The sequence below is a fragment of the Pempheris klunzingeri genome, chromosome 1 (genome assembly GCF_042242105.1).
Source record: "Pempheris klunzingeri isolate RE-2024b chromosome 1, fPemKlu1.hap1, whole genome shotgun sequence".
In the NCBI taxonomy this organism is placed as follows: Eukaryota; Metazoa; Chordata; class Actinopteri; order Acropomatiformes; family Pempheridae; genus Pempheris; species Pempheris klunzingeri.
Window position 1 is genome coordinate 17,004,517 of NC_092012.1, and position 13,175 is coordinate 17,017,691.

At 40.9% G+C, this 13,175-nt stretch overlaps 1 protein-coding gene across 1 annotated transcript in view; it reads left to right on the plus strand.

Annotated features, from left to right (window-relative positions):
• Nucleotides 1–13,175, plus strand: part of LOC139199560 (heterogeneous nuclear ribonucleoprotein C) — a 33,771-nt gene that overhangs the window by 13,775 nt on the left and 6,821 nt on the right. The window contains exon 3 of the mRNA XM_070828611.1: nucleotides 10,873–10,923. Coding sequence (XP_070684712.1) covers nucleotides 10,873–10,923 — 51 coding nt within the window. The remainder of the gene's footprint in view (nucleotides 1–10,872; nucleotides 10,924–13,175) is intronic.

Sequence of the window (13,175 nt, forward strand, 5' to 3'; positions counted from 1 at the left end):
ACTCCATTTGTTCTTTCAGTCTCACCTGTGATACCCACTGATGAATGTCCTTCAAATACCACACTCACACACCTGCCCCCGTTATTATGAAGACCTTCCACTGTCGACTAAACTCAACACAGAACAAAGCAGTCATTAATATCACGAGTAATGCTGACTTTTCCCACTATGACAGTTCAAAATGTCTGCTCTAAAAAGGGTCTATTCCTTTACCCCAGACCTTCACCATCACCACTACATAGGGTGGACGAGGGCAGTATGGATAAAATCCTCTATGACAGCATATGTAAATTAATTTATATCATATCAGTAAATACTGAGAAACTGGGTAAAGGGACCCCTACCTGAGTGCAAAATGTCTTGTGACTCCAGATGGCGCTGTGAGAAGTCTGATAAATGTCCTCGAGTCATGTCATTTGAGTTAACACCTATTTCAAAATGTAGAAAATAAGGCTGTAGTTTGAAGGTTTGTTCATAACGCTGAAATTAAAATTTTAGTATCAGGTTATAATTAATGTTAAATTGGCCTGGTGTATTTCTGCACAGCTAGCACCGAAGTTAGCTACCAAAACGCGGCTAACATGTTGATACTTCAGGTGTAGATGATTCAGCTCTGAGCACAAAGTAAGCTTTAGATGCTCTCAACAAAGTTGTTACTTAAAAAAAAATTTAAAAAAAAAGGTTTTATTCCAGATATTGTTTGTAAAGTCGTTCAATTTTAATCCAGTGAATAACTTTAGCAAATGTAAATAAATGATGTTAGAGCGCCAGTAAAAAAATCTGGAAGGGTAAAGTTAGACAGAAGAGTTCACCCAACATCTGTAGCGTGCTACACATCTGTGCACGAGGCTACATTAGCCATTGCTAGCATCACACACCCAGATCTAACGTGTGTCATGTTTTGACAAGGAAGAAAAATGTGTGGGATAAAAAAGATGATGTCTGGTTCTGCTGCATCGATTTTATTTTATTTTTTTCAAACTTTGTTTCTGCTTTTTATAGCTAGTCCAACATTGTTTCAGGGGTGCAATGCTAAATCAGTGGATAATTCTTAATGGATAAAATAACCACGCAAGAATGTGTGACAAAAGTACTCCATCATGCAAAAATCTTGTCTGACAGTTTAAAGTTCATGTTTTCCAATAGTACACAATTACTAAATGGGTATGCATCATCATATTTATTATCTTTGAATGTATGGAATAGTAACCATTTTCTACCAAATCCTCCAGACACTTGGGACACAGTCAATGTGAGCAGTTAGCTCTGCTGCATTACTCTTGGATCTCCTCAAACTTCTGCTCATGGATCAATTTCTGCAATAGCACCCCACTGAGTTTTTGTCTGAACTGTACAAACAGAACGTTTTAAAGTTGTACTCACGTCGAACTCCTTCAACACGCCTGTCTCTTCACATTTGATTTCTCTGCCTCTTTCAATTTCTATCTAAACAAAAGTGAGGCAGATACAGGGAGAGTGTTGACTCAGCATAGCGAATGTTAGCTGAGGTTAAAGTTTTGTCCAGTGAGGATCGCAGACTGCAGTCTGAGGTTGACTCAGTAAATGTCAGTCCTGTCGATCACAGTTAAAACCACAGACGCCTCTCGTGAGGGCTTTTCTGAATGGCAGCTTATTATTTGCCTTAGATTTCCCCTAAATGTTCAGATCCTCTCCTGCTGTCCATGGAGAGAACTGGACTTGTTTGCTCCATGGCTGGATGACAAAGTCTAACTAGATACAGCCACACACACACACACACACATATGCAATGAGAGCTTTGGTGTATTCGTGACAGTGTCTTGTCTTTTCTACTTTCCTTTTGGTAGAAAGCGAAGAAGATAATTTTAGCTGTGTGTACCCATGCTGCTTTGCCCTTCATGCAGTTGAGCTGAAATGACTTTTAGCTTTTAATTCTTCAATAATTTCAGGACAACAGCATAGTTCAGGACATGAAAACGATGCAGGGGCTTGACAGAGTTGAAAAGGCTGCAAGGATTAATTACACCAGACAGCCTCGGGTAACCTTTTAACTTTGCTCTCTAAGTCGGTTCTGACGGGGATAGTGGCCCCTGTTACTGGAAGCGTCTTGGTATCTGCGCTCCTCATGCTCTGTATGGGTGATGGGTGGGGGTGGGGAGGGTAGGATCTCTGTGAGTGCCCTGGATGTCACTTGTCACCTTACCGCTGTGTAATGCTGCTAATTACCACTAAATATCCTGAACTCTGAGATTTCCAATTACCGCTCCCAGCGAGACCCCGAGCTTTTGATGAATGGCAAAGGCCCTCCTGGAGAGAAGCCACACATATACGAAGACGTACACGCACCGCATCACTAACAGCCAGATGACATATTAACCTGGCTTTGTTTCCAGCTACCTGTCACTCCCTTATATGAGCTCTAAAAACAAGCTTTATTCTAAAAGACCTTTTCAGAGTTGGTTAAAAAAAACCAAAAAAAACAGTAGCTTCATTTGCTCATTTTATGTGTTGCGTTGCATACAGATGGTCCCAAATCACGCAGAAGAATTGGACTCATCCCACTTCAAACTCTCTGCCTCCAGGAGGATTAGGCCACATTGTCGACGCTACTGAGGGGAGCATGTTTCTACAGCACATACACATCGAGCTAAACCCACACTTATCTACATAACTGGCTGCACATATTTATGGTGAGCAGACATACCTACACCCACATGCTGTGTGCACACACTCACACAGAGATCAATACACACACATAGACATAGTTTATACTGTATGCCTTCCAGTGATTTAAATTCATAGGTTGTAGTCGTAGGCTCTGTGATCTGTTTTTATTTTTAGCCTTGCTTTGTATTTCTGTGTCAAACAGAGGCCAGCAAAATGCAGCACCTGATCAAACTGGATTATGTGAAGTCTTTTTACTTTGACAACCAAACGTGCACAGTATTCATTCATTGAGTCCTGCAAGAGTGCCAAATGAGCAATTAATATAAAAGCTCTCCGGGCTTTTAATCACAGTAAACACCTGTAACACCATCTGATTTGAAAGGCAGATTATGTTAATCTTTTGTTTAGACAGTCCAAGGCTATTTACAGTGAGCTCCTGTACTCTCCCATTTGTCCTCCTCCATACTGTATCTGCAGCATCACTGTGCTTCATCTCATGGATTTGTTTCTTTTCATGTTTTTTTGTGTTGCAAAGCTTCTGTTCAGTATTTGGAACCTCCTCGGTTGCTGTGTGATCAAAGCCCTTTTGGTGATATTAAGGTTTGATGGTTACGGACTGTCTGCTTTCACCATTGGGAAAACTTTTAAAAACACTGTCTCATGGTCGTGTCAAATAGATGTTTTTGCACAAATGGACTAACTGTTTCAGTTTTCCATCACTGTTCGGTAGTAGTGCTTTAAACACAAGCAGATCCATGAGACTCACTCATTATTTCTAACCCTGACATTCTTTGGCTAATCAAACAGTGACCATACCGTGCTACACCACGCCTCTTCCCTGCCATGGCTGATCCAACAAGCCCGCTGCATCAGTCAGGAATGTCCACACCCTGACAGCTGTAGGAGAATCTGACTCATTCCTCCCTCTGCCCCCATCATTCCTTGTCAAACACTACGCTCATCCTTTCTTACTCTCCCTGTCCCCTCTGCTTTATCCTCTGTCGTTTGAAAGCTCTGGCAAGGTGGCATTGGCTCCTCCTGCCACTTGGGTGTTAGTTTTTCACTGATGAGTACACCTATGAGGGGACAAAAGGGATGCACTCTGATGGACAAATGGACCAGAGGCCCAAAGACAGAAAAAATCTTTCTCCCATGAGACACTCTGTATTGAGTCTACTGTTCCCTGATTTGTGCCTGTCGTGTGATATGTACTGCCGGTTATGCTCCAGCTCTGGTCCTGGCTCCTGTTCAATGCTTTATTGATGCAGTAGCACTCCCCAGCTCGTCTCTATCACTGCGCTGCCTCTCTGCTCCTCTCTCTGACGGTGTGGCTGCAATCAAACCTAAAGGGCTGTCAGCCATTCAGGGCTACTTAAACTAAAGTGAGGAAGGATGAGAGCAATCTGACACATAACCCTTATCTATGTAACTCTATTTCTCAGACTGAATAAATTGCTCTCGGGCCATGATTTAACCTTGATGCATGTAGGATTTAAATTTATGAGCTCCTTGAGTTACTATTACTCCAGTACCTCTCATGCTCCCGGCCTGTGGCTGTATATCACAACCCTGTAGTACATACAGTACAGTATATCCAAATGATGCAGACCAGTGGGCCAAGCAGTAATGGATGTCAAGGAGCAGATTACATGGTGATGTGTTATTGATCGGCTACTGTCCTGCATATGTCATTGATTAGAGCAGCAGAGTGTGTGATCGCTGCATGTTTAAGTGGCTTCTCAGGTAATAATACAGATGCTCTTTGTCTAATGCTAATGCTCCCTCAGGATGAGTTGTAGAAGCTGCCGTGGCGGTGTGCCTGTGGTTTGGGGTTGGAAAATATGGATGAAATCTTCAATAATTGTGTTTGTTCATACTGCTGTATCAATCATAATTCATTAGAGAACATTTTTATAGATAACCTGATGGGAATGTCGAATAATGCCACATGGGAAATCCAGGAACTGCATTACAAAAATAATGTGCATCCAAAATTTCTATAAAGCAGTCTCACAATGAGATACTGTTTGTCTTTATACATGTGTGTGTTGGTGCATGTAGCTAATATGAAATAATTGGTGATGATTGTCATATTTTCTGTGGAATAAGCAACATATAATTGATATGGATTCATCTGGAATACTAAGCAGTTTCTATGTGCACAAATTTAAATGAACATGTGTACTGAATGCCTCTCTGTAAAATGCACGAGTGATGCTTCAGAGGGTAAATTGTGAATGTGAGTAAAATGGAGAGAATAACAGCAATAGTGATTAAATGAAAGGGAGAGAGGGAGTAGATTAGCTCAGAGTCTGTCCTCAGAGAGAGGCTGAGCGCGAGCTGCCAGCACCCCCTTCACCCCCCCCCCCCCCCCCACCCCCCCCCCCCCACACACACACACACACACACACGCACACCCATCAAAGCTTCTCTGCTCTCATCTTGATCACACTCACCTTTAACATCCCATGGTCGTTTTTTTCTTCTCTTTCTCTCTCCGTCTCTCCCCTAATTGTCAATCCATGACCACAGATGTAGTCTGTTCATTTTTTTGATGGGATAAGAAGAAAAATCCGACCGCACAGTTTTTACACACAGTGATTTCATTTCTTCTTGATTGCGTGCTGTCGTCTGTTTCTCTGCGTAGATGTGGCTTGTATTCCAATGTGTTCTCTCTTGATTACTCTGCTTTGTTGTGTTTTTTCTGATATTTTATTGTGGCTTGGGATAGGCATAGTCATGTCGACTAGTAAATGCACTCGTTGTTTGTAGCTGAGTTTTCGGGTTCTAGTGATGATATTTTACATTTTCCTTGCTGCCAAGGCCACGAGAAATACTTCTCTCTGATTCAACAAGTCTGTCAAATTAAACGACAAAATACATCATTTGTCCATTCTCTCCAGAATTCTTCATTTTTATCTTGTATCACTGAACTCCACTTTGTTCATGTTACTACCTCCTTTGACCTTTCATCACAAAAGATATGGTGCTCTGGGACTCACTACTGTGACTTTAAGGGGCAGTGACACTAAGAGGGAACATTGAAAGGTTTGTTACTAGCACACGTCTGGGCCTGTTATTCAGTCATTTCCTGACTTAATGCTAAATCCTCCTAATTTTTTGTACTTTCCAACCCATCAGCATCTCTCTCATTTATCCTCTCGCTGCGTATTTATCTGTGTTTGCCAAAAATAAAAATAATTGCAAAACCCCAGTTCATTATCTAAGTTGTTGGTCACACAGACAGCAAATGCATGGTCCTCTTTATGTTGCTGCATGGACTTGGACACAAGCCCAAACAATCCAGAAATGGTCTTAGCTACCTCACCCTATAGTACTACTTGATTGGAAATTACTGGAGTTTTAGATTTAATTCTAAACTTCATCGGTAAATAATAGAGAAAGGCCACCACCAGAGTAATGTGCTCCCCGTGCCTTGTCTTTGTTAGAAGATGAGCTGCAGTGTTTTGAACCAGCTGAAGGCGAACTGCAGCTCCTTGGCTGAGGCAAGCATATAGAGAATTACAGTAATCTAAGCGTGAAGACACAAAAGCATGGATTATTTTCTCAGCACTTTAAAAGAGGGAATATGTCTCATCCTAGATTCATTTCTGAACAGGAGCAAGCATGACTGAAAAAGTTTGTAAATATGGGTGAAAAAATTCCAGCTAAGGAATTAAGGGACGTAAAAGCACAAGAAAGGAGGCATTTTGCAAGGTCTGATCTTAATTCTCACTCTTTTTTTTCATCTCATCCATTATTTCTGCAGCTGCAGGTTTTTGCTGTTTTTTATTGGCAAAATGGGAACATATTTCTGAGTTTAGACAATGATCTGGCAAAAAAACTAATTTGAGGGCAGGTTTTTAATCTGAACAACAGCCTCGTTGGCCCAAACAGACACACCGTGAGCACAGCAACAAACCTGTCTTTGTATACACATTGGAGGTAATGTGACCATTTGTAGACACCTCACTTCCAGTCTGGCTGCATTTGCTTTTATTATTAATTGTGTGACAACGGGTGAAGTGGGAAAACAACAGATATACTATGGAGCATAATGACGAGTGTATTAACATTATTTAAAATGCAGACAGCATCCATAAAGTGAGATCTGGGAGCTTTCTCTACACACCTACCTCTCTGAAATGCTAGAATAAGATACACTTGGGTTGATGTATAAAAAAGTTCATTACAGTTGACCATGCCAAACCCAAGAACAGAAATCAGTGTATGAGTTAGATAATCTGGATTATGGTTGTTTATGAATGGTGTGCTACAATAATTCCCTCTGAGGCTTGTGCAGCTTGTCATTTATATAACTTATTTTGTCTCTTTTGTTCATATTGTCAAAATACATTTTTATGCTGATGATACCATTTTATCTTGTGTTGCTGATTCTATTCGTTTAGCCATACGATTTTTTTTGGTTAAAGTTGGTTTCTGAAATAATCCTGGTTTCCAGGTGGTTAGTTTACACTATGTGGTGGTGGTATTTGACCATGTCTTTTTTGATTTTACAGGTAGAGGTAGGTTTTTTTTGGGATGGAAACCAAACCAATTCTGGATTATGGTGATATAATATAAAGGTGTGCTGTTTATATTTACTAGTGATGAATCCAATACTCACACCACCATTTTATATAATCCAGAAATCTAGGCCATCCTTCTCCTGCTGTGACTAGCTGCTGTTTCAGGAATCCTGCAGAACTTTTAGCAAAGATTTTCACCATTAGTACGGTAGAAGAATTTGCAAAGCCGCATAAAAATCACTCACTCCCCTCTGTTATTTCAAGACCATTCTCAATAATCTTCCAGCACGGCTTCTATCACTTTTAACTAAACCTGCATTCTGTCCTGTCTTAAATCTATACTGCTCAAAGGAGCACAAGGCAGTCATCAAACAGTCTGTCCTTTACCTAATTCTGAATGCAGTTTTTGGATGAGAGAGAGCACACGATAGGTGCTGAAATTAAGTAGCTGGAACTAATTCCTTATTTAAGTGTGCTTTGAGGAATGATATGAAATTGTCATTTCATTTTCATTTTATTAATTCCAGGAAATTTTAATTAATTGCACACATGGACGGTGACTACAGTATATTTGAATGTATGCACATATGAACGCCTAATTTCATACAGTTGGGAATGTGTATGAACATTACACGTGCCCATGTTTAAAAAAAGAGATGAATTTGTTATTAGCTACTGCAAAGGACAAAAAAGGACAGTATCAAATTCAAACATTTATCTTCAAAAACATTCAAAGATTCATTTCTTTAGATGAAATTCTGCCATTATTTGTACCATAATTGGTATATTGTATCAACTTCAATATTATTTTAGCTGCCTAGTCTGATAACTAAACAAAGAACTGTTGACAATGTTATGAATTGATTGTAAAGAAGTGCAAGATAAAAGAGTACAGCAGTTATTATTTATCACCGAAGATGCCACCATAATCAACAAAACAAGAATCTCACATAAAATGTCACTTTGATTCATTGTCAGTGAAATTCAAATTGCATCTGTCAAGGCTCCAAGCCAATTGAACTACATGTCGAATAATTCAACTCACACACGCACGCACTTACATACACTCACTCACTCACGCGCAGACATACCTTCGAGGTTCTTCCATAAATTCAGCTGCTGTGATGGTTTTCTGCCTTCAGTGGGTGTTGAGTGTGCATGTTGGAGGAAATCTCAGGGATGCTTTGTTCACAAAAACTCGTCTTTGCCTAATGTACACACATGCACACACACACAGGCACACTCTCGCACATGCACACACGCACACAGGCACGCTGAGGCTGAGATGATTTATAGCCAGCCATGTCTAATGGATTGCTTTGGCACTTGAGAAATTATGAAAAGAAATTAATTAGCCTTTAGTGACCCTGCTGTCCATCTGTCTCTCTCTTTCTCTCTGTGTCTCTCTCTCTCTCTCACACACACACACACACAGACACACACAGCAAAAAGCGCACACACAGTGACCCAGGCACTTGGCTGCTCACTTTGGATATAATTACAGTCTAAATGGGCTGTGCTTACCTGTCAGAGATTTATCGTCACATAATCATATTTGTGTCATATGACTACTGTAACATGCTGACATTTTTAATGACCTGACATCATTACAAAATGAATAACCAAATATTTATTATTCAACAGTCAGTGGTTAAATAACAGCTAATCCATGTCTGCAAGCTATACTGTTATATTAAATTATATTATATTATATTATATTAGATAGAAGCATTTATTTATTAAATGATAATTAATACCACTTGATAATGATAAAGATTTAACTTAAATGCAATAATTAATAGTATGTAAATAATAATAATAATAATAGATCAGTAAGAAAGAAATAAGAAGTAAGAAAGTGCTTCACATTCAAGTGAGATAAACGACCAACAATGGGGGAAAAGGGTAGTCAAGTAGAAGTGAAATAGTTATAAAAAGCATAAAGTACACAGACTAAAAACTAAAGATTACGAGAAGGCTTTATAAAAACAACTGATTTAATGAATTTTAATTACTCTGTCCACCACAGAGCCTTCCAAACACTACAATGACGAAGATAAACCAGTGAACACCGGTGCCAAAGAAGCAAACAGAGAGTGAACAGCAGCTTAGTTCCCCCTCAGTGAGGATTTCAGTGAATAGCTGTTATTTTCTGTCTCTTCTGGCTGAATTCACTTGGAAAACAGAAAGTTCAACTCATCTGAGGAGCTGAGGAGTTATTGTTTTTTCCCTTGTCCTTTACTTTCTGCCTCTTGGTGTATCCTTAACCAGTGCATAAAAGGAGAATTTATTGAAATGTTTTTCTTGCTTTTGTGTGCAATGCATAAGAGTGAAGATGCTTCAAGTGGTCTGACAGAAGGAGCTAAAACAACATCTAGACCTCCTCTATTACAAATAGGATAACAGAAGGCAGTCTTTAAATTGGATTGAAATTACGCTTTCCATTTTTGGCAAGTGCCCAGTTCAGACGTGAGCACTCGTTATGAATTATTTTGTGCTTTCTTGTCTCCTGAGTTTTGAAAACCAGCTGGTGTAAGACGGAGAGGAGTAATGCTGGAGGAGAAATGATTACGGTCCACTCCAAAATAAGTCTACACTTCAGATGTAGACACCCACCAACACACACACATACACACACACACACACACACAAACAGAGGTTCAGATGTTTTAGCTTCTCAAAACCCCAGTGATGTTTGTCTGTGTGTACTTGTACACGTGTAATTCTGACTGTGGAGAACTGAGTTTTCTACATCTCTTCTCTGAGATGAGCTGCATGACTACAACCAGGAGAATCACCTCCTCCCTGAGCGACAGCTAGGCAGATGGCAAAAGCAGTGGGTGTGTTAGTTTCCCAAATTATGTTCAAGTGTCCTGAAAATCTCATTTGTGTTTTTTCTAATGTTGCGTCTGAACATGGACTGTTACGTGGACACAAAGCTTGTTTCCGCTTCCCCCAAGTGGCCAGAAACTGAGGTCAGCGTGGAGAAAGAGAAAGCTTGACGGATGAATGAAAGAATGACAAAAATGGATGGAGGGAGTGAGTCAGCGAGCGAGACAAAGAGAGACAGAGGGAGGGCGAGCAACATGAAGGGATTATTAGCGACTGTGTGGGGGATTAGAGAGGAATGCTGAGGTCTGACACGCCAGAATGTGATCTTGCTTTGGCTTAGTGTCACTTGTCTCTCCTCCACTTTCTCTAGTCTGTTCTGCAGGTACACACCAGCCACTATTCCATATAAGTTCACTCACTGTCACATCACTCAACTACATCTGATGCTCTCTCTCTCTCTCCCTCACTCACACAAACACACACACACACACACACACACACACACACACACAACCGCCTCACAGCTTGTCTCACAGCTTGCCTCACCAAGCTCACACATGGAGGTGTTCGGTGAGTGGTTCTGTTGGAGACAATTTCTATGGATTTTTAACATTGGATGCGGCAGCAGAACAAATCCGATGTCTTTCTCTGGCTGGCTGGAGCTCATGAACACTGCATTCTTTCCAGATGAAGTGATTGTACCATATAACTCTGTTGAGACTCACACACATTTACACACAGACTCAACAACCAAGCTTACTGTTTGTTAAGTGAAATATGTGGTAGTAAAAGTGCATCATGTAGTGTGGCACTTTACTAACCTCCTCCTCCTCCGTCTGCGTCTCTCTCTCCACCTCTCTTGCAGATCTGAGTTCGACCTGGACTATGACAGCTACCATGAGGACTACTATGACAGGTACTATTTGAAAGCTATGCATGGCAGCTCACACACCTTATTGCTTGCCTGTGTTTCACATGAGGTTAAAGGAAGAGGCTAGAGCAGATTCTTCACCCCTGCCGTCCCCAGTAGCCTCCGCTCCCCGTCGCCGTCTGCCACACAGCTGTCAGTCATCCTGTTTTTTCCTACTATGTCGCCTGCTACTACTCAACGTCACTAGCACACAGACACACAAATACACACACACAATATTTTCCTCATACAGAGATGCACGCTTACTATAAAGACACCCAGATTGTGGAGTTGATAAGCTAAAGGTGTCACCTTGCTTTTTTAGAGTCAAAGCAAACATTACATGAAGCATCCATAGCAACATGTAGCTCTAAATGACCATAATACTGTATATTCATTATGTGCCATTACAAAAGAATGATCCAATAATCACTTCCTGTTGACTCTATCTAAAGCTAATGACCATTGTACTGTAAAATGCTCAAGATGAGACTATTAATACATATATTTCATAGTATGTTTGTATCCTTTGTGTCTGTGTCAATGTGTCAGTGACAATGAAGGTAAATCTTGATGCAGTCAACCTGAAATAGCCCTTAACAAAACCATCTCTCTGAGTCTCTGCCTAAAAAACAAACACACAAAAAACAGTCTGACAATGCCCCTATATAATGCCCCTCAGAAGCGCTGAATTTGAGCATTTTGAGATTCATATTGAACTCTTGGCTCTGCAGAGTGTGCTCACCTATTCTAAGTTACCTCAGAATAAAGTACGATGCTTATAGATACGGTGGTTGGTGGTCAGACTGAGCTCCAATCAGAGTGCCTCTGTATTATTGGTCCTCCATTGAAATTGTGCAGGGACTTTCCTACATCCCCCAGGACTCACCCATAAACACTCTACTCAGCACATCTGAATAAAAGAAGGCAGTCACATTGTACACAAAGACACACACACTGACACACACACACACACACAGAATATGCACCTCATTCCACTGTCTTTCTCGCACATATCGATGCTCTGCTGCTCTGAGTATTAACTGTCATCTTTTCTTTGTTTTTTTTTTTTTTTTCATTTGGTTTGCCTTGCTCTGCGTTTTTCTTTCTTTGCTCAGGGGGGAACACTCACCACTGATTTTCAATTTGTTTTTAACACAGTGCATGATTATTCCCCATGCTGGTGGCTAGCACTACTGACAGCTGTGTGCGTGTGCGTGTATGTGTGCATATTTATGTGTGTTGCATGTTTGCCTCTGGCTGTGAGTGCGTGGGGGATTGTGTGTGTGTGTGTGTGTGTGTGTGTGTGTGTGTTTGCTGTTTGTGCACATCAATATGTGGGAAAGAACGAAATGGCTGTTTTTGTCCGCTGTCCTCTTGTGCGTACACGAAAGAAAAGTGTCTTTCAACACACAGATAACAGTTAGAGCTGACAAAGCGGCTTTCCGTGTGGGGTCTAATCCATAGAGACAAACACTCCCTCTCACACACACTCACACACTTTTCTGTAATCCTTACTCGTCTACAGTTGCTCATTGTCTGAGCTCCCATTCTTTGAGATGACACTTCAAAGCCGGTGTAACAGCGCATTGTCTATCTGCCCCTGCAAACTGCTCTAAAGGACTTTAAACTCCCATAAGTCTTTGGTCTCTGTGTCTCTGCACATGGACAATGCTCAAAGCCTCTAATCTCACACACTTATGGTGGCCTAATACACTTCATCCTTATGTGACATTGTGTGTGTACGTGTGGGTGTGTGTTTGTTGTGGGTGTACTAAGAACACAGTCTGTGCAGAAATCTCTACATCAAGTAGAAAGACTTCACAGACTATAAAAGAGCAGAAAACAATAGAGGAAACTTTTCGAGAAGCCAGGTTGTGTCTGACTGACTAGCTAACAGCTCAATCAGTAAATCTACATTACCGTCCGACTCCAAGTCCTTTCAGCTGACAGCTTGCCTCCCTGTTGCTGGCTCGGGATGTACAGCAGAAGAGCTTGTCAAAGCTATTGGCTTTGCAGAAACCATTTAGGCTGTGCTCAGACTCTGCTTGATCCTGGTATATCCAGATTGTCACTAGATCCAGTTGAGATGGATTGCCGTCATAATGCAACATAATACATATAAATTAGTCTGACCGACCAATTGATCAGAATGATTCAGCATTGAATCCCTCAAAAAGGCAAGGAATTAAAGGGAAATTTCGCCACATATTATGAGGTTGTCCAGTCAATGTTGCTGACCGCCAAAACCTCATATC